Genomic DNA, 21,284 nt, shown 5'->3' with positions numbered 1-21,284 from the left:
TGTAAGCCAAGCTAGTGTGAATTTTGACCTCCTGCTTTGAGGGAGGGGCCGTGTGAGCCTTGGATGAAGTTGTCCCACCCCAAACCCCTTGTGAGGTGTGGCCCAGGAGTTCTGATTGGGTTTGAGACCCTGGGGGTCTCTCCCTTGCTGTGGTTCTAGTGGTCCCTGACCCTGAACTCCACCCTAGTTCTGTCCCTCAAAACCTGTCACCCTGCCTTTGCTGAGAGCTCTCTGTCTCTGAAGGACAGTTTGTTCCCATGCTGATCAATAGAGGCCAGTTCATCTCGTTGGTATTACATGCTGGTTCCCAGAAAATGGAGCTTCCCTGGACATGATCATGCAGTTTCTGACTACAACAACTTCCTTTTTTCCTAGACTCAGTTTTGGTGGCATGCTAGCTCTGGGAGTGTTCCAAGAGGTACTGCAAGTACATCCTTACTCTTCCGTGTTTATGGACTGGATAAGATTAAGCTGGGTCTGTGTAGTAGCTGGTTACTCTGCTCTTAAACATGTAAATGAAATGGCTACATCTCCAGTATTTTGCCTGACTGTGTTTTGTTACCATTCAGAACCACCTTCCTCAAGCTTACTCTGACCACAATGTGAGACCTGTGCCTAACTTTTGTGCTGCTTTTTTTCTAAATTATTCTCTGGACGTGGATTGCTTGACTGCGCCCTCCTTTAGGTGCTGTCATATTCCTTCCAGCATTTGAAAGCATAAGTAGAGTGTAAAGTAGGCTACACAGTGGAGTTATGGCAACTTGGGAACCTGATGAGATCGCACATCACTGAAGTAAGCACAAATGTATCCACTTTTATTGTCTGCCTCAAAAATACCAACTGTACTTGCTGAATCTGGTCTGGTTCTGTATGCCCTAGAGTGTATCTTGCACTATCTTGCTGGCTCTTGAAAATCACACTGCAAAATGTTTGCAAGAGCTTTGTTGCTTTGAAAATTTCTGTACTAAAATAAGTGTTCTTACTCCCAGTGCAAGAGCTCCAAAAGAGCAGAGCTTTTGACCACCCATGTGCTGTTGTCTCCCTGAGCCACTGATATTTTCATAAGGCTCATAAGAGTGTTGAAAAGGCCTTAGTGAAAAAAATTAAAAGCTTCACCAGCATTAGTTGGTTTTCCTCCATCGTGCCTGGGACAACTGTAGCTTCCTAATAATCTCCTATGTGTACAGGGAAGAGAGGTTTGAGATGCAATAAATTGTGAGGTGGGATCAAAGAGCACATTTTATCTGTAGTTATGAGTATGGTATAGGGAGAGATAAAATACCTGACAGTATTGCTATGCTGGAATAGTGATCTGCAAAGGTTGTTAATTACTATGCTTCTTACCATCAGTGTGATCTTCTGTGTTCTAATGCAGCAAAATTAGAACACACAAAATGAAAATCCTCTTCAGATTAACTTAATGTGACTTCAGCTGGCTGTGATTCTGATCAAATAGCCTCATCCTGACACAAGCACACTGGACAGAATAGAACAGAAATTTACTCTTCCTACACCAAGAGCAACTGTGAAATGGGAATGAAAGGCTTTAGAGGCTTTCAGCTCCAAAGGATCTTGGTTGTGGTCTCAGTTTTTGTCCCCACTCCAAGAAAAAAAAAAAAATTTCTATTTGGCAACTTCTGTAAGAATTCAGAGAACAGAAGTAGGAAGTAAGGGTCTCAACCTCTTTGTTTCCCAGCCGATCTCCCAGCCACCCTCCTCCACAGCAAATCTGCCAGTAGTCCCAGATTTAGGGTAGAAACCAGCACAAGCTCCCTCCCTCCCCAGAGCTCCTGATGGGCAAGCAGTTAACAACACATAGCTTGCAGGTTATAATTTCAAACACTTCTAATGAAGAATTAAACCCCAACTTTATTCTTTTCTGGGTTAGTCTGCAGCTACCGCCTCCTCACTTAAGAGGGGACCATACAACTACTTAAAAATGTCAGGTGACCTCAGCTTTTGGTATGTCCTACAAATAGCTGGAGCAGTTCTGCAGAACATTCATGAATGCCGAGGTAGTTGAAGCAATAGCACTTCTTGTCCAGAAGGTGGTACTGAGAAGGTCACCTCCAGGAAACTGATGGTCAGGTCCCTTGGAAAGCAGGGACACACAGGTTCACAAACAGTATGAAGAGGACACGTATCTGAAAACCGCAACTTTAACTTGGACTTTTAAAAACAATTTGTCCGTTTGTTGTTGTCTTTTTTTGTTTTTTTATTTTTTTAGTACAGAATATTTTATTTTCTCTCTTAGAAATTAAATATATTACTACCTCACATATTCAAATTCGCTTTTAAGAGGAATACTGTACCTGGCTCTGGAGGAAACATTGTTGCTGTTTCTACTTTAAAAAACTAATATATTCCTATGTTATTAATCTGTCGGTCAGGATATCAGTTTTTAGGATACGCCCCTGAGCATTTTCAGAGACACTGGAAATAGCCAGGAATAAATCGCAGCTGAGTTTTGAATGGGATCGTGCGCTGCTGCTGCTGCTGCTGCTGCTGATTTGTGACACATCTGTGTGTTTCAGTCGGTTTTATTGTGGTCAGCAGCCACAAGCAGCATCCCAGCTGTGAGGTTAGGAGCTACCTCCACCCTCAGCACCTCTGAAAGCCTCACCTCAGGAGGGCTCGGTGCCGACGGGGGAGCCCATCCCGCCGCTCCCCTCGCCGCGCCTGGCCACGCTTTCGCTTTCGCTTCTTCTGCATCTGAGCAGTGTTTCCTCACGCTCTTCGTGTGCTGCGAAACTAGCGCAGAGGCGGGATGCTTCCAGACAGAAGGGGATAAAGCCCGCAGAGGTGAGTCGGTAAAATTCTTCACTTCATAGTAATAAATGTGAATATCGAGGTGCAAAGGCAAAGTGCTGCTCAGGAGTTTGGGTGATTTCCTTGATCCTGGATTTCTCTTAACTTGCAAGCTAGCCAAGTCAGTGCCAGTTTTTAAAGTTCTTGCTCATACTGTTAAAACTGTATTTCTTCCTTTTGCCCATCTGAAATGCTGTCCCTGAAGTTTGGTAATGGGTATGTGCTTTCTTCACTGGACTCCCAGACAAAGCTTGAACACCTAAAGCTGATTCCAGATTTCTTGCAATGAAAAAACCAGGAAAAGGCATCCCATTGTGCCTCCCTGGAAGTCACCTGAAGAAACTGTTTTGTGATTGTGCAATACATTTCTTCTGCCTTTCAAGCTTAAAGCTGAGCTGGCAACAATTGCTGCAGAACCCAGCAGCTGTCTGATATGCTAAAACAAACCCTGAGAATGATGCAGACCAGGATGCAAGCTTCTGCCACAGATCAGCTTCCCTCCTGTTTTCCTTCGTGTTTCCAGCAGTTGGGGTGCAGACGAAAGAGGCAGGACAAGTGGTCCTTTATTTTCCTCAGCTACAAGGACACAGGTGCTGTGTTTGGCAGCAGCTGTAGCAGGCCAGGCTGTCTGCAGGACCAGCCTGACACGTATTATCCAGCAGGGAATTGTTTTTTCATTAAGGTTTATTTTAAACCACCTTTTGTAGTCCTTTGTGTGTGCGCCTTTACAATGTTTTATATGTCCCTCTATCCCTTGCTTGTATCCCCAGTCCCACTGGATTATACAAATGTCTCAGCTGGCCAGGTTGCTCCCAAAAATGCAGCCATGAGGTTCCCCTCTGGCCACTACAATGTGACTTTCTGTCACTGGAGCAGTCCTAATGCATGACCTCTGAAAAGTCATGTCAGCTATGGAGTCAAACTCTGCTGGGATCTGACCTGCTAGGCTCCTGCTTGGCTGCAGGTTGCAGTGTCAATTCCTTAGAGTGTTTTGCTATGATTATGATAGTGGAAATTTTTCTCTTTAGAAAACATCAATTATGAAGAACTTTTCTTTTTTTTTCTTTTTTTTTTTTTTGGATACAAATGTGCTATTTTAATTTCTGTTCTCAGTTCTTGTTTCATATTGTTTGCTAAACACAATACTCTAATATGTTCAAAGCTCGATCATATTAATTAAACACAGGTTCCTAGGAAAATGAGAGTTGTAGAAGTAAGAAAGCTTATGCTTCCCATGAATTAGCCTTTTGATGAGCTTTTCTAGCTTCCTGTTAAGTCTAAGCAGGTTTATTCCCATGTATAGCCTGTTATGTACTGGGACAATAATAACCTTCTCTGCCTGGGAGCCCATCCTGCTGAGACTGCTGAACTAATTGGTAAGTTGATGTTGGTAGGTAGGTTCCAAGTTTGTTGGCAGAAGGCCATACAGATATGTGTGTATCAAGACTGTGGAGACACTTTAAGCATCAGGGTTGAAAGTATAAGCTTTCTATTTTTTTAAAAAAGAAAATTGAAGACAGAAACCTAAGCTTACTGTCCTTTGCTAAAGCATGAAAAAAACGTTCTGGCAAGCACCCATGAAGTATGTTCTCCCTCTACTAAAGATTAATTCTGTAGAGAATAATCTGGAAGATACAGAGGACTCTTCTTTTGATTAGAAGAAATGCCATTTAATTGGACAGGCTCTATGACTCAGAAGGCTAGTCAAACCCTTCTGAGCTCTTACAGCTCTGTTCTGGTCAGAATTTATATGGAAATAGTTTTCTTCCTTGTGCAGTAAAGTTTCATTACAAGATCACCAGGCGAATTTAAATCTAATGGATACTAAATGGAAAATGAACAAAATATGAAAAAGCCCAAGATTCATTAGAAACTTAATGACAAAACAGGTAGAATCACTGAAAATTAGTTTCAGTGTTGATATCCTAATCTAAATGACCAAAAGTTATGGGGTGGAGTATATAAATTATTAAATGTGTGAGTTCTCCTGAAAGTATTTGGAAAAATACATTGAATCCATAAGCAGTGTCTCCTCTATAACTTGGCTTTTCTCTATTTTTCTCTTTGATTAGGTTGGTACTGACTTATTTTGTGTGTTCTTACTTTCTCATTTATGTTTCTATAACTTGGTGTTCCTTCTTTCTTTATAAGATGAAATGACAGAATTTTGTGTGATTTACTTGTATAATAAAAACTGGCAAGAACTGTAAAAGAAAGTAGTGGTATATTATGTATTTTTATTGCATATAACTATAAATGTTTTACATGTAATTAAGCTCAGTGATCAATTACTAACATAAAGAGGCTTATGTACAATTTATCATATGTAATGTATTTTATGAATGTTGAAGCAATGTAAAATTAATCAGAAAAGAGAAAGTGATTGGAAATTTTCATCAATAATAGATAAAAGTTGGTACCTTTTTTAACATACTTATTTTTATGTAAGCTAATATTACTACTTTTAAATAAAAGTCTTTATTTAGAGAGATTATTAGACATAGCTGTTCTGCAGAAATAAATGCAGAAAAAAAATCATGAGTTAAAAACGCCGACTGTTTGCTCACTATGAAGTCACATGTTTTTTAAGCCTTGCTTGCTTAGCCTTCAGTTGAAGATGCAAGTCCTGTCAAAATGATTGTAATTTGCAGTGTTCAATTTGCCTTTGCAGATAGAATGATGCAAAACACTCTTCTTTGGTGGAGCAACTTATACGTCAGACTGATGTTTGTCTTCTGGCCGTGGGCATCAGCTGGAAAGCAATGTCATATCCAAAATGAAATGGCTGACTGCAGTCACCTAAAGCTGACTCAAATTCCCTCTGATCTTCCAAACAATATAACGAGTTTAGACATTTCTCATAATCAGCTAAGACAGCTAGGTCCTGCAAATCTGACCAAGTACAGCCAGCTGGTTTACTTGAATGCAGGCTACAACAGCATCTCTAAACTGCAACCAGAATTGTGCCAAAATGTGCCCCTCTTGCAGACTCTGAAGTTAGAACATAATGAATTGCACAAGTTCCCTGACAGAGTCTTTGCTTCCTGCACTAACCTGATCGAGCTCAATCTAGGATACAACAGACTAAGTATAAAAAATGATCCTTTTAAAACGCTGGAGGTAAGAGTTAGAAATGCTTATTTTCATGTAAATTATAAAAGGGGAATTCACTGTATTTTCCAGTGTGTGTACAGAACTGCTGCATTGGTATCTCAAAATACCCAACATATAATCAATCTTTCACTGAAAGATTCAATTTTTGCTGAAGAAGAGGCCTTGTGGCTTCTTCTGTTATAGCACATTGGAGTCTCAGTCATCTTTGTGAGTTAATGCTCTCCATTCCTTTTTCTGTGATTGCATCCCTTTGAAGCATCCCTCCATGCAGGATATGTGCTGAGTGAACAGCAGCAGCAGGTGATGAGAATAACAGCGAGTTATTCCACTCGATGGAGTGGAATCTGAGCTGCCTGGATAGCTGGTAGCCTAAAGTCTCGCTGTCCAGGTTTAAATAATCAAACCAGGAAGGCCGGTGCTTAGGCTGAATGTAGTGTCTCTCAGGACTTTAAGAACTGAGAAAGAGTAAAAATGCTTTTATTGTACCTTTGCTTTCCCTGGTGGTTTACAGGTGGTTAAATATTCTTGTCTGTAGCAGAGATTGGGACACCACCACAGAAAGCAGGAAAGGATCATTTCACAGTCTTTGCACCAGGCGGGAGTCATGTAAAAAGAAGAACCTAAGGACAAAAAAGTAAATAAAATGTGTGGGTACTAATTGTCACTCAGTCTTCTAATGAGTGTGCATGTGGTTTTGAGTAGGTCTGAACTTTTCTGCTAAACTCAGTATTCCAGTTGAGTTACATAAAGTGTACTGTACTTGCACTGCAGGACTGCTGACACAACAAAATACAAATAAGTACAGGCAGCTTCCATGCTGGGAACTTCACCTTTGTCATTCCATTATGGGGCTGGACCACGCTGAAAAAGCATGGAATGCAGTGTTTAATTCTGCAATAGTTGTAGGCTTTTGCATATAACACTTTATCTGAGGCAGGAGGGCCTTCAGTGAATTAAGGAACTTTATCTACTTTGGTTTGTAGTAGATATTTTATCAGGTTAATACCATTAGTACCGTGAAAGTTATTGGTGTGAAAGATGCAGAATACTTCTTCCAGCAGGAGCTTGAAAGCTACCATTTCTCTATTACAAATTCATTTAAAGTGTAGTATTTCAACTAATTTCTAATCAATTATACTCTAATTACATATTTTTAATTTTTTTGTGTATTACATAAAATTTTAAAAAATTATAATGTTATAATTTTTTTCTTGCAACTTCTCTCCAGAACTTGAATATTTTGGACCTATCCCATAATTCCTTGAAATCAGCCAATTTAGGATTGGAGCAACAGTTGGAGAAACTCCATGAGCTCATGTTGGGTAGCAACCAAATCACTGAGTTGAAAAAAGAAGACTTCAATTTTCTTAGAAACACCTCATTGAATAGTCTTGATTTGTCATCAAATCCACTAAAAGAGGTAGGAAGCATTTCAACAGAAATTCAACAGGTGTAAATATAAAATGGAACCATCCTGATTTGTCCTTTATGAGTTTATGGCATTTACATTACAATTTTGATCTGCTGAGGTCCAAACCCCATTCTGTTTTATGCAGCATCATTCCTGACCTCCAGCAGTGATTTACAGAGTTATTGTTTTGCCACTGAAATCAGCACAGGCTGGTTTCACAGCTTCTTCCATGTAGATCAGAGATCAATCAAAACCTAATTTGAGATGCTTTAAGAATCTCTACCAGGTATTTTCAGTGCAGAACTTTTTTTGATGTGCTGAAGATGAAGGGCTGACACACTTTCTAAGTGGGTAAGAAGTGTGGTACTATGCAAGTCTGGTTATACAATCTAAGTTTCACTTGCCAGTTAATCAAAGAGAGTGTTCACTTGTGGCTATTATTTCAATGGGAACTCCAGAGAAATAATAATTTCCGAAACATATGCTCCTCGAAAAAAAAACGCACATGGGTGCTTTGTCTTCCATCTACCTCACTGTGCTCTCTGACCTGCTTCTCAGTGTCGTGATTCTTTGAAGAGTGATGGTGTGGCAATTCTAAACTGGTTGATCCTTAGCATACAAATACTGAATATGCACTGAATTTTCTTGGTTTGTTTGGTTTTTGTTTGTTTCTTTTGCTTTGTTTCCCAGTTGACTGTACTCTAAAAATATATATATATTGAACCTACAAGAATTTTAAGGTGGTATAAGTTTTTATCAGTGCTAAAAGTGAAACCCACCATCCTCTTTTACTTGGCTGCTTCATCCCGCCCTCTTTCTGATACCACGATTTATGACCTGGATCACCGGGGAAACTCTCCAGGTGTTTTGGCTTGGTTAGCTTGAAGTCACACTGGTTCCCTACCTGGTCCACTCTGTGACTTCATGTAGGGTTATTCTGGCACAAGGAATAGCTTTCTGACACCATTCTGACAAACTGAGTATTTAATCCCTCAGCAGATATCTTAATCAAGATGAGGGGCCAGCACTATGATAAAAGCTTGTGATCCATATTGTGAAAGCAAGTGGGTAGTATTAGATTTCATAGTAGCTTCTCCTTGCACAGAAAAACTGGGTTTCTTCTTGTTTGCCTGCAACCTAATAACCAGTAAATTAATATGCCTAGCAGATACCAATAGAAGAAAGCTGAAGAAAGATATAAAAAAAATTATTATACTTCTAGAAAAGGAGTTTTGGTTGTTGGATACAAACTTGCATCTCAATAATCACCTTTCTATCTTCTAAAATAATACTACTCAGATTTATGATAATCATGTTATAAATGATAAAACTACTGTCACAAGAGGTCTAAACTCAAAGAAGTGTTTGTCTGAATTTGGATGTGAAGTAATCTGGATGTAGGAGCTCTATTCTGCTTGAAAATCTCATTTGAAAACCTTTACAAGTTTTTGTTTTATTGGTTAACTTTCTACATAATCTCTTTGTTTAGGTCAAGACTTTTTTTTTCTTGTCCTTTCAGTTTCATACGGGATGTTTCCATACAATTGGAAATCTGTTTGGCCTCATACTGAACAATGTTGAACTTGGTGAAAATCGCACAAATAAACTTTGTACAGAATTATCAAACACAGCAATTCAAAACCTCTCATTGAGCCACGTGAAACTTTCCTACATTGGCAAGTCAACTTTCCAGGGACTGCAAGGAACAAATCTTACAATTTTAAACCTTTCCCAAAATTCTCTCTCTGTCATAGAAAATGACTCATTTCAGTGGCTTTCAAGTTTACAGTACTTAAACCTGAAGCTTAATAAAATTAATTTATCTTCACGTTTATTTTATGGATTATCCAGCCTCAAATATTTGAATCTCATAAACTCACTTACTGGGAAAATTGAAGATTTTTCTTTTCATTGGCTATACCACCTGGAGTATCTTATAATGGATTATAACAATTTTCCAGGAATTACTGCTAATATGTTCACAGGTCTGAACAACCTGAAATATCTGAGCCTCTGCAACTGCAACATAAACTTACAAAGAATAACTAATAAAACATTTTTATCACTTGCTAATTCTAGCTTACAGGTTCTCAACCTCACAAAAACCAGAATCTCTACAATAGAAAGTGGGGCATTTTCTTCCCTGGGACACCTGAAAATTCTTCATCTTGGTCTCAATGAAATTAATCAACAGCTTACAGGCCATGAGTTTAAAGGTCTCGATAACTTACAAGACATTTACCTTTCCTATAATAAAAATTTGACTTTGCAAAGTGAATCATTCATTTTTGTTCCAAGTCTTAGAAAACTGATGCTGAGGAAGGTAGGCTGCAGTAATCTGGCACTTTCTCCCTCACCTTTTCATCCTTTACGAAACCTGACTGTCCTGGACATCAGCAATAACAACATAGCAAACATAAAAGAAGACTTGTTTGATGGACTTGACAAACTTGACATCCTGGATTTGCAACACAATAATTTAGCCCGGCTTTGGAAACATGCAAATCCGGGTGGCCCTGTTCTTTTTTTAAAAGGTCTTCCCAATTTGCAAATTCTTAATTTAAAATCAAATGGGCTTGATGAAATTCCAGTTCAGGTTTTCAAGGGTCTGTTTCAATTAAAACTCTTGGATTTAGGATCGAATAATTTGAATTTGCTTCCTGCAACTCTGTTTGATGACCAAGCCTCTCTGAATTCATTGAACCTTCAGAAAAATCTGATAACCTCAGTTGAAGAAAAAGTATTTGGCCCACCTTTCAGGAGCTTGAGAAAACTAGAGATGGATTCCAATCCCTTTGACTGTACTTGTGAAAGCATTGCTTGGTTTGCTGATTGGCTTAATGAGACCCAAGCAGATATACCTGGACTGAGGTCCCAGTACATTTGCAACACCCCACCTAAATATCACGGTAGTCTGGTTTTGTATTTTGATAGCTCAGCTTGCAAAGACAGTGCACCATTTAAACTTCTTTTTGTGATCTCTACCACTATTGTGACACTACTCATTTTTATCGTCCTTACCATCCATTTTGAAGGGTGGAGGATAGCTTTCTACTGGAATATTTTAGTCAATCGAATGCTTGGTTTTAAAGAATTTGAGAGACAACAGGAACGGTATGATTACGATGCCTATGTTATTCATGCAAGGGAGGACAAGAACTGGGTGTCTAAAAATTTCATGTCTCTGGAAAAAAATAACCACTTTGAAATTAAGTTTTGCTTAGAAGAACGGGACTTTGAAGCAGGTGTATCTGAATTTGAAGCCACAATTAACAGCATAAAAATGAGCAGGAAGACTATTTTTATTGTGACTGAACACCTCTTACAGGATCCCTGGTGTAAAAAGTGAGTAGGATATAAAATTTTATCTGTAAGGGGAAAAATTTCTTAAGAGATATTTTAATAAGAATATTTTTTATTGTAATTTAATAAAAACATAACATCTAATGGAAAATACCCATGCAAAATCTACTTCAATATATTTACCTAATATATTGTAACTTCAGTTTAATTCCTAAGTTAATAAAGTTAATTGTTTCACACATATGGTAGTGTACATTTGAATATCTAAGTCAATGTTTTAGGCATTTTCTTGGGTGTTTTTTGTGATTTGTTTGTTTGGGGTTTTTTGTTTTGTTGTTTTTGGGAAGTTTTTTTGGTTGGTTGGTTTCTTTTTGTTTTCAGGGGTTTTTTTGAGGGAGAGTTTTTTATTTAGTTTTGTTTGTTTGGAGTTTTTTACCAAAAGTCAGGCTGTCACCTTTGCAGATTGCTTCCCTTAAAATTACACATTTGAAGAAGAGCAACAATGAGTGAGACCACTAGCAATGAAAGATGATTTTTTTTGGCCTTTAAATTAGTCTTTTCACCATTCTTATATAGTGGTCTCATAAAGAAAGGGATAGTGCTAAACAAGGCTATATCAGGACAGTGCACTTAGATTGTATTTTTAGAGCATTAATTTACTTTTTTTTGTTAGAGGCAACTAATTTAAGAGAAGTAATAACTATTGTATATCACAAAATAGACATTAAGCCCCCTGTATGAACTGTTTGTCTTTTTCTTTCACATAAAAGAAAACATTGATTTTTGTCTTATTTTTGCTTCAGTTTCAAGGTGTATCATGCTCTTCAGCAAGCTGTTGAACAAAGTCGGGACTCCATCATACTGATCTTTCTGGATGATATCCAAGATTACAAGTTGTATCATGCACTTCACCTGAGAAGAGGAATGTTCAGATCTCGCTGCATCTTGAACTGGCCAGCCCAGAGAGAACGAGTCAGTGCATTTCACCAGCAATTAGTGATGGCACTTAAATCTAAAAGTAAAATGCGCTGATTTTTGAACTACGGATTTGAATGACGGGGTCATTTCAATGTGTATTTTCTACCACTGGAAAATTAGCAAGCCTTCATGAAGGTCTGAAAAAGTTTGTCATCCTGTAAATTTATGTAAGAGTCACTGTAATTTAAATTTATCTGTTTCTATTCATATTTTTGCTGGTATTTTAATTCAGCTGCACTGAAGTGATGTTAAAAGGGATCATAGTGGATAGTCATTTCAATCAGTGTATTAAAAATGTGCTAGGAGTTCTGAAAAGCAGTGAGAATCACTGATGTTGTAGGAAATGATGTAGGGTAGAAAAGACAGACTCTCTAAGGGGATATCCAAAAGAAAATGCATTAATGATGAAACAGAAAATCCTTTGTTGAAGGTAGAGTGGACACTACTTCTTGCTTTTGAAACATGGGGGATTCAGTGCTCAAACTGCAAAGTTTTCCTTGAGAAACACAGTAACACAGAAAACTACTTCTGTAATTCAAAGTAAGAAATATCTCAATTTCAAAATGAGTTTTAAAACCTTTATGATTATGCCTTCTGGAGGGACTAATACTGGTTGCTATCAAAAAGTGACTTTCAAGCTGATGAGTCAAATGATTCAATAGATTTGGTATCAGGAAAAAAATTGTTTTGCTCTTCTCTGGTGACATTCAGAGAGCTGGCATTAATACTGAGAGACATTAATACTGAGAGATGTCACCTTGATTCTTAGAATGCACACGGAACTGTATGTGGGCCTGTACACAGAACTTGAAATCAATGTGAAGCTTGGCCACAGAACAGCTGCTGCACCTGTATAAAATTAATAAAGGCACAGATATGTTTATAATATAACCAGAAGATGACTTTGTGGAGAAAGTTGTGCTACTGCAATTTCATTACCAAAAATTTTGTTACTGGTGAAAAAACAACAACAACAACAAAAAATAGTTTTAAATACTATCAGAAACATTATTGTGACTACAGTTAGAGGTAGAGTGGGAAAAAAATTCAAAACTAGATTAATTTCAATTTTTTTGTTTCCTTTTATACAGTTTTGCCTTTGATAGCTAAAAGGAAAATTGTAAAGAAATCAGATAGAATTGTATAGTTTAGTTTCTTGCATATTACTCTAATTTGATCTTTTTCCTGAACATATTTTATGGAAATGTGGGCTAGATGGCAACTGCCAGGGTATTAATGCTCAAACATATGGGCTAGCTGCTTGATCTGGAGAGAGAGTAAAATGTGCTTTGCAAGTGTGTTAGTAATGTTTAACACTGACTAAAATGCTATGGTGAGTCTGAGCACAAGTTGTTGTAAATTAGACACAAAGCAGTTGTTTGTAATTTTTGTTAATATTTAATTGCTGCTTCAAGGACTTTTAAAAACTTTGTCAGCTTTTAGTAGGTCTGTGATCCTTCAATAGCTCAGGAATATTTTTAAACCTAAACAAGACAAATAATTAGTGAAATAAGGTTTTTCTTGCACTGAAATAGTGAAGGGGGTGCAGATGCCTTCACATGCTTGGGAAGTCCTGAGTGAAAACTAAACAGGCTTTGTTTACAGATGAAGTGATAGATGATGATTCCCTAATTACAGTAATAGGATTATCCCCATTGTGATGCTTTCATCTCATCTTTCTGAACTATTCAGGTGAAGTGACAAATTCTTTCTTCATGCTTAGGCCATGAAAGTTGAGGAGGCAAGTTGGTAATTATGGTGTGCCAGGAATGCACCATGTCAATTGTTCCTTGTCTTATTTAAAGACTAACATGTGACAGGGCTCCTATCCTAAACCTGCAATGACACACAGCAGCAGAATTTCTCTTTCCACATCAATATAAATTGTTTAGAAAATGCTAGTAGTTCACATGGATATTAAAAATGACATAAAGATGAAGAGAATGCATGGAGAAATGCTGCAGTGAAATGTGATACAAGAGGTCAGACTAGATGATCAAATGGTCTTTTCTGACCCTTAGAGCCTGACAAATGACAGCATGTCAGCATTCCTAAAGATTTTTCTAGTTACTACAAAAGCCCCCAAAATTGGTTTCAGAACAGCAAAAAAAATGTTATGAAAGCTTAATTTTGTAATACAGCTAGCAGTACAAATAAGAAGTACTTGGTGATGGGTGAAAAATCCCTTTAAATTATAAACATATGATGAATATACTCTAAATAGTTATTTTAGTACCTAGATTCAGTTTAAAATAATTTACCACAGTAAAAGACATTATAAAGGTTCACAATGAGAATAAGACTAAGGTATTAAAAAAGACACAAAAGTAATAATCACAGGGCCAGTGGTAATCATCATTTATACCAGACCTAAAATTTTCCTATAAATTTTCCCTGTTTTTCTGAAAGTTACCTACTTACGCTCTGCTCCTGTAGGTTTGTTTGACAATTTTATTGAGAGTAAATAAATGGGTTTACCATGGCTAAGAGTCATAAGTGCTTTTGGGATTTATAGTCTATGTCTGAGCTGGGCAGTCTCTTTGCAGTAGGTAGCATCAGACTAAATTATGCTGAATTGCTGACGAGTTGAACAACAAATAAATCAAAAGTAGTTCCAAACGTGTAATATCAAAAATATTATGTAGGACTAAAGAGGAGCCATTTGTATTGAAAGCAAAATATGTGAAGGACTTGAGTGAGGCAGAATGCTCAAGTCTGCAGATTTGGAGTGGAACCTGACTGTTTCTGCAGATCTTGAACGACAAGGTGTTATGGTTTAGGAATAGTATTCCCCAGTTTAGTGTTTTAAATCGTGTGCTGTTTGCTCACTCCTCCCTCCCTCAGCATGCTGGAGAGCAGAACTGGAGGCACAAAAGGTAAAGATCACGGGCTGAGGTGAGAACAATTTACTTGAAAAAGCAATGAAAGAAAAACCAAACAGTAACATGAACAATACTAATTTAATAAAAGAGTGTACAAGAGAGATGGTCGATTCACATGTGAGTTCTTACCACATAGAACAGGACCAGAAAGGACCCCTGCCCCTTGTGCTTGATGTGAGGTGATAAAGAATAACCTCAGGGTCCTAGCCATGCCCCTCCTTGCTACTGCAAACATTAACCCTGTCCTGGCCAGAACCAGCACTCAGGGAGTAATGAGCAAGTTCCAGACAGTAATGTTCATACATAGAGCAGAGATAAATATACTACCCACAAATTAGCTCAATTACACTACCTTCACTGTGGCTCAGTCAGGGCTTTTTACCATGGTAGGAATAAATCCAGATTGTGCTGCTTTTAGATTTATGCCCATCTATTCCATAAGGTTTTGTCAGAACACGTTTATTCAATTCTTTAAGAAAAAGGCCAGGAATATCCCAGTTTCAAATCTCAGTCCTCTACTTGGTGTTCTGTGCACTCTATCTACCAGCTCACTGTACTCCTTGATGTACTAGGAAAACAAGGGAGGGATAAAATTCCTCACTTTGTACCCTTGGTTGTTGTGGACCACCAGCAGCCAACTTAAAATCAATAGTACAACTAGTTGCTTGATGTATGATCCTGGGTCTCATACATATAAAGCAACTGGTCTGACTTTCGGCCTGTGCTGTTCTTTTGGGCACTCAAGAGACACCTGACCTGTCATGCTCTGAGCTGGCACCATGTTTGCCTCGTCTATAATACCAAGTGTTACAGTGTTCCCAAACTGCTGCTGGTGTGGTCACATTTCTCTTCACACAGGCAGACAGACAACCCAGTGCTGAAAGCTAGGGCAAAGTTAATTCTTCCCCACTCGTGTACCCCCAGCTGTCTGACTCGTGCCGCTGACACTCCCTACCGCTCTCCAAACTGCCTGGGATGCTTGGGAGCGTTTTTAAACACACGTGAGTTGTTGCTTCCACACAGCTCCTTTCTGCATCTGCCTGGCCTGGTGAAAAAGATGTGCTGGGTTGGGTCACTCTCCACTTCTGTCAAGCCATTCCTATGCACACATGTGTGAAGAAGGCCCTGCTGCCCTGGCAGATGGGCTTCGGTTTTGCCCCTTCATATTAGATGGGGTTCTAACTGGAGGGAAAATCGCAGGCTTTGTTTGCGCGGCTCGCCGGCCGCAGCAGGTTGCTGCCCGGGGCCCCGCAGGCGCGCAGCCTGGTCGGGGCTGCTCTCGGGCCTTCGCGGGCGCGGAGCTCCCCGCCCGGGGCGGCGGTGCCCGCCGGGCTTTGTTTCGCCTAGCAACGCCTGCCGGGCCGCAGGCAGCGGGCAGCTCCCGCCGCAGGCCGCCTCCCCTCCACAGGGCTTGCGGCGCCGGGAGGGGCTCGCGCCCCGCGCTGCCATGAAGGTGGCGGCTCTGTGGGCGGGCGCCCTCCTCTCCAGGCTGCGCCGCGCCCCGCCGGGCCCCAGCCCGCGCCCGGCCCCCGGCGCCGCCGACAAGGAGCCCGGGGCGCGGGCGGAGGCGGAGGGGCTGCTGGTCATCACCCCGCCCGACATCTGGGAGGAGGCGGAGGCCGAGGGCGACCAGGCGGCCGGCATCCCGCGGCACCCCGCGTGAGTGAGAGCCCCGCAAACCTGGGGGTACGGGGGAGGTGTGTGCCCCGCACTCCCGTGGCTTCCTTCCACCTGGCTTTTTCTGCCTCTGGGTGTCCTGAGAGGTACCGACCATCTCTCCGTGGGCAGGGTTTTCCTTCCCCCGGCAGTACGCCGGAGGCGGAGAGGCGCAGCTTCACGGGCAGGAGCGATGGCTCGCACGGCGAGCGGCGTGTGAGCGGCGCCGTGAGGAACGAAGAGCTGGAAAACCCTCGGGGATCCGCCTGGAAGGGGACGGGAGTCAGAGCCCGGCCCAGCACTGCCGGAGGAAAACTGTCCCGTGCCCACCTCGGGATGCGCAGGGAGAGAAGCCGAGGTGCAGGGGGCGCGCAGGGGATGGTGAGCTTGGGTTGGTATCGTAAAGGTTCCTCACGTAGGTGTGTGAGTGGTATCAAGTTCTGTCCTCGAGCTGCTACTTCCCATGAAAGCGAGACATTTCAGTCACTGCCTAGTGGATTCGGAAGCGCCAGTAACAGGTGTGGTACTTGGTTTTTGGATGCTTCTGTGTTTAATTTTGAAGTCTCACCATGAAACGTTTAGGGTTTTCTGCAGATAAAAGAAGTCTGCTAAATAGGTGTGCTTCCATTTGGTGATGTTTTGATACAGCAGAAGTATACTGAAATGTTTTCATAGCGTATTTAAAACAGTTGTACAGTTGTGTTACTGTATAGGTGGAATTTTTCTTAGTATTACAAAAAAAGGGAAGTTTTTTTTTACAGTGTATGTATTTTATGAACATTTGTAAGTGCTGCTTCTGTAGTACTAAACTGTGCTAGTCTTTATTACTGGCAATCAGAATAGTAATGTTTTGTTAGGTGTTGATAGGAATGAATGTATATTTAAGTTTTTAACTTTTTAGGACAGAAATCTCTTAGTACGCTTAAATTTTCAGATGGATTTTGGAACGTCTGCTTTAAGTTTGGTTTCCATATAGCATAATATTTAAAGTAAGAGCACAGATCCTCCCTTGTGTACTTCTTTTATTTCCCCCTATTCCAATCTCGAGCTTTTAATTTTGTTTCCAAATATATTGTAAGCTCTTTCAAGCTTAAACTTTTACTGTATTTGTGTAAAATAGTAGCCTTTTGTAAACAGAGAGGTTAATCTGGTTTTATGTGTAGTAATAAGAGTTCTGTTTATAAGATGTTTTGTGCTTTATATAAACAATGCCAGAACAATGTCCCTGTGTTTCCCCCTAGCTGCTGCTTTTTTCAGTACAAAAAATAAAGCCTGGTAAAATGTCTATGACTTTTATAATTAAAATCATTAAAGCATGGAATCCACTCTTAAACTGATTATATTAGGATGAAGAATAAACTCTAATTTTTTAAAACTGTGTCCAGCAACATACTCATTTTGGCTTGCTATTTAACCACTTATAATTGACATCACCTAATTATCCCCTGACTTATACTTTTGTATGCATGGTGGCATTTCAAATATTTTATTCATAGCAGTAAAGATTATACTGTTAAGGTATTGTCTGTCTTCAAAAAAACCAAAACCAAAGCAGAAAGAGGTAGAAGAAGGAATAAGATACATCACTTTGACAAGGAAAGTTTATACCTCCACATTAGCATTTTTTTAATTAGATGGTTTCACTTAAGCTTTTAGAAGATGCATCTTAATTAAATATTGAAAACCTTAGTTTTCCTTGCTTAGCGTTGAGATTAGAATTTGTGAGTTACAGAATATGATAATATATTATTGATAGTTATACACAGGAAGCTTTTGCTTACCTAAATAAAGTTCCTTCATGACAAATTTTATTGCTATTTAAAATGATTTGGAAGACATCAATGACCAGTGTATTTTCATTAATAGCACTCTATGAATAATTGGTTAATAAAGGATCCATTTTATGCCTTTTTATTTTTTTCTCAAGTACGGACAAGTTGGTAGCAATGACAGTACATGGAGAGTGCAAAATAATGAAAATCTGTCACTGATTTCTATCTACCATTCCCAGATATATTAAATTTTCTGATTTCCACAACTACCAGCAACTTGTCCTAATAGTTCAGCAGTACTTTGTGAGATTTCACATTCACTATTTATTTACATAGCAACTTCATGTTGTTTTAACCAAATTGAAGGAGGATTTATGATGAATAAATGGGGTTTTTTTTTCATAATGGAGAAAAAAACTCACAGTTTTTACTCTTATTTAAAATAAAATATATTCAGCTATAAAAGAACATGACATTTCTTGAGAGGATAAGAAGATGCCTTATGCTACAATTATGACAATATGTTAATGTACCAAGATACATAGATACCTTTTTAAAGAAACTTTATTATTGCTATCTTTGAATGTTGCAATAGGTAGGTGAGATGACAACCCCTACCTAGTCTAAAGATAAATTGGGAAAAGCTTAAGTTACATTGTTTAGGGGTGGGTAATATTTTGTAGAAACTAATTTTACTGCTCCCTATTATCAGAATGGTTCTGACATATGGGAAAAAATGTTTGTGAACTTGGTATGAGAAGTGTAGCTTTATCTGTGTGTACAAATACCATGATCTTTTGTCAACTTTTATTTCTCAAGGCTCAAACTTCGGGCTTCAAAATTATTAACTCTGAAAATGGGGAGATAAGTAAGCTGATGAGCTTGCAGAAGAGGGTAGAAACTGGTTCCCTGTCTCCTGTTTTACTCATTAACAACAATAGTTCTCTTTCACACTGTAACACATACTAACCTAGGTAGGGCACTGTAATGTTACTAAGCTGGTCACTTCTCTTACTGTACTGATCTAAAAGTGTAAATATAGTAATGTGGTGGTTTGTGGTGGTCTACTTTTTCATTGCAGTTAAGTGTACAAGTGCTCAGAAGTAACTTTTAATACCACATGGTACTACACATTCATTTACGCTCTCTAGGTGGATGCAACTAAAAATAATTACAAATATTTAGTAATGTCATATATAAACCTCAGTATCTGGAAAATGTTATGGTCTTCCAACAATGGTTTGGGTTGCAAGGGACCTTAAAGATCATGTAGTTCCAATCCCCCTGCCATGGATAGGGACACCTTCTGCTAGACCAGATTGCTCAAAGCTCTATCCAACCTGGTCTTGAACACTCCCAGGGATGGAGCATCCACAGCTTCTCTGGGCAACCTGTTCCAGTGCCTCACCACCCTCACAGTAAAGAATTTCTTCTAAGTATCTAATCTAAACCTGCCATCTTTCAGTTTAAAGCCTTTCTGCCACTACCTACTCTTTGTAAAAAGTCACTCTCCAGCTGTCCTGCAGGCCCCCTTTAGGTAATAGAAGCCTTCTCTAAGGTCTCCCCTTTTCTTCTCCAGGCTGAACAATCCCTGCAATCTCAGCCTGTCCTCATAGAAGTGTTCCAGCTCTCTGATAATCTTCATGGCCTTCCTCTGGGGTTGCTCTAAGAGATATCCTTCTTATGCTGGGACTCCAAGAGCTAGACACAGTGCAAGCTAATCAAGTAGACAATAAATGTTAAAAAAAAAAAGAAAAAAAAAGCAGCCACAAAGCTTCTAAACCCAAAGAATCTCATTTTACCTCTAAGTCCTTTAATTGTTCTTAGATGCAGAGGACTTGTGGTGTTTGTTGGAAACTAATATGATATGTTTACATCCAGGCATTTTATTTCTGATCCAGTGCTCAATAAATAGGATTATTAAGTCAACCATGAAAAGAAGAGGAAGGGCCCTCAGTCTATGTTGTTACTCTTAACTGTTGTGAACTGCTCTAAAATTGTAGAGGAGTTAGTGGGATTTTATTTTAGATATTAATTAGATTTAGATTCGATTAGAGATTAGATATTAATTTAGATATTAGAGTGAGTTAGGGGACTATTTAATTTTAATTGTTTGTTAATGTAGAGTTCAGTGTACGTTGTTCATGTGGGGGGTCACACCTTTAGTTAAGGTTTGGGCCCATAATGGGCATTTTTTTTTTCCTTCATCAATATTTTTGGTAAGGAAGACAATTCTTGGATACTGCAGTAGTTTGGTGAAAACTTGTGGTCTTTTCAGTGGTGAGATCATTCTTGTCAGTTTTGTCAAATGCTCAAGGAATTATAGATTTCTTGTCTCACAAAATACCTGGGACTGAAGCAGTCAGTCTTTTCTCACTGTTGCTACAGTGTGGTTGGGAAAGTTTTCATGTTGTGTGAATGTGTGCTTGTGCATGTATGTACACTGTATGGATAACAAGTGTGGGGATTTCTGTGCTGTTTTGAGTCCTTCACTTGAAAACCTGTGCTCATTATGTTCACAAGTTAGCACGTGATAGTTTTTACATCCTTACCTGATGATTTCTGTCTCCTGAGTAGATGCTGTATTTTTAATTCAGTATGAGAATGATGTTGATAACATACCAATGTTTGGTTGTTGCCAAGCACTGCTTACCCCAAGTCAAGGACTTTTCCGTGTCCCAGGCTCTGCCAGTGAGGAAGTGCACAAGAAGCCGTGAGGGAGAATGGCCAGGACAGCTGGCATGAACTGGCCGAAGGGATATTCCACACAGGTGGTGAGCAGTGGTATTGCGCAATTGCTTGGTTTTCACTTACATTTTATACCTCCCTCTCTCCCTCACTCTAGTTTCTAGGAAAGGAGTTGTGTTTGTGGGATAAACAAAGGGTCATTACTTTGTTTTTCAGTAGTCCCTTTTGTCCAGTACACCACCATGGAAGTCACACTACAGCAAGAATAGAGGAAAGCTTTCAGATCCACAAATCTGTTTGGCTACATCGTATTTTAGCAATATGGTGGCACATCTTGACATCTCAAGGCAGGGGTGTTTGTGGTTACAGAGGAAGGAGAAAAGTATTTAGTATGCTTGAACATGTGCAGACTAAGGCCTCCCCACAATTGCATTTCTTCACTCTGTGCTATAGAACTGTCACCACACAACATTTCAGATTATTTTTGTTTGTTGTTTTTTTTAAATTCTGAGAAGATGAAGTTCTGCATCTGTTCTCAGTGATTCATTATATGTGCAATTTTCTTCAGAGATCAATGATCAGAAGGGAAAGCATACTTTAATCTCTATGATGTTATGCTGCTGAAAGAAGTCTGTTTTTAAAAGATATGTACTGGATTTCCAAGTTTACATA

The 21,284-nt window shown here is 39.3% G+C and overlaps 2 protein-coding genes and 1 long non-coding RNA gene across 6 annotated transcripts in view; 2 read left to right on the top strand and 1 right to left on the bottom strand.

Moving 5' to 3' along the window:
- TLR3 (toll like receptor 3) overlaps positions 1-14,101 on the top strand; it is a 94,911-nt gene extending 80,810 nt beyond the window's left edge. The window contains exons 4-9 of one of the 3 annotated variants that reach the window (XM_023925084.2): positions 376-418; positions 2,535-2,802; positions 5,480-5,928; positions 7,151-7,342; positions 8,853-10,678; positions 11,440-14,101. In XM_023925084.2, the coding sequence (XP_023780852.2) occupies positions 392-418; positions 2,535-2,802; positions 5,480-5,928; positions 7,151-7,342; positions 8,853-10,678; positions 11,440-11,668 (2,991 nt within the window). In that variant the 5' untranslated portion in view covers positions 376-391 and the 3' untranslated portion in view covers positions 11,669-14,101. Of the gene's footprint in view, positions 1-375; positions 419-2,534; positions 2,803-4,111; positions 4,185-5,479; positions 5,929-7,150; positions 7,343-8,852; positions 10,679-11,439 lie in introns of those variants that run through there. The other 2 variants (XM_023925083.2, XM_086889042.1) reach the window with 2 other exon arrangements.
- LOC111927973 (uncharacterized) lies at positions 5,029-15,342 on the bottom strand. The gene is made up of 3 exons (XR_002863850.2): positions 14,849-15,342; positions 6,409-6,542; positions 5,029-5,560 (listed from the first exon to the last, which is right to left on the bottom strand). It is a non-coding gene; the product is annotated as an uncharacterized LOC111927973 (long non-coding RNA).
- FAM149A (family with sequence similarity 149 member A) overlaps positions 15,331-21,284 on the top strand; it is a 28,479-nt gene continuing 22,525 nt past the window's right edge. The window contains exon 1 of one of the 2 annotated variants that reach the window (XM_086889046.1): positions 15,331-15,497. In XM_086889046.1, coding sequence (XP_086745172.1) covers positions 15,472-15,497 — 26 coding nt within the window. In that variant the 5' untranslated portion in view covers positions 15,331-15,471. Of the gene's footprint in view, positions 15,498-15,866; positions 16,156-21,284 lie in introns of those variants that run through there. The other variant, XM_086889043.1, reaches the window with a different exon arrangement.

Source organism: Cyanistes caeruleus, chromosome 5 (genome assembly GCF_971803275.1).
Source record: "Cyanistes caeruleus chromosome 5, bCyaCae1.hap1.1, whole genome shotgun sequence".
Classification (NCBI taxonomy): Eukaryota; Metazoa; Chordata; class Aves; order Passeriformes; family Paridae; genus Cyanistes; species Cyanistes caeruleus.
This window is presented reverse-complemented; position numbering and strand designations above follow the sequence as displayed.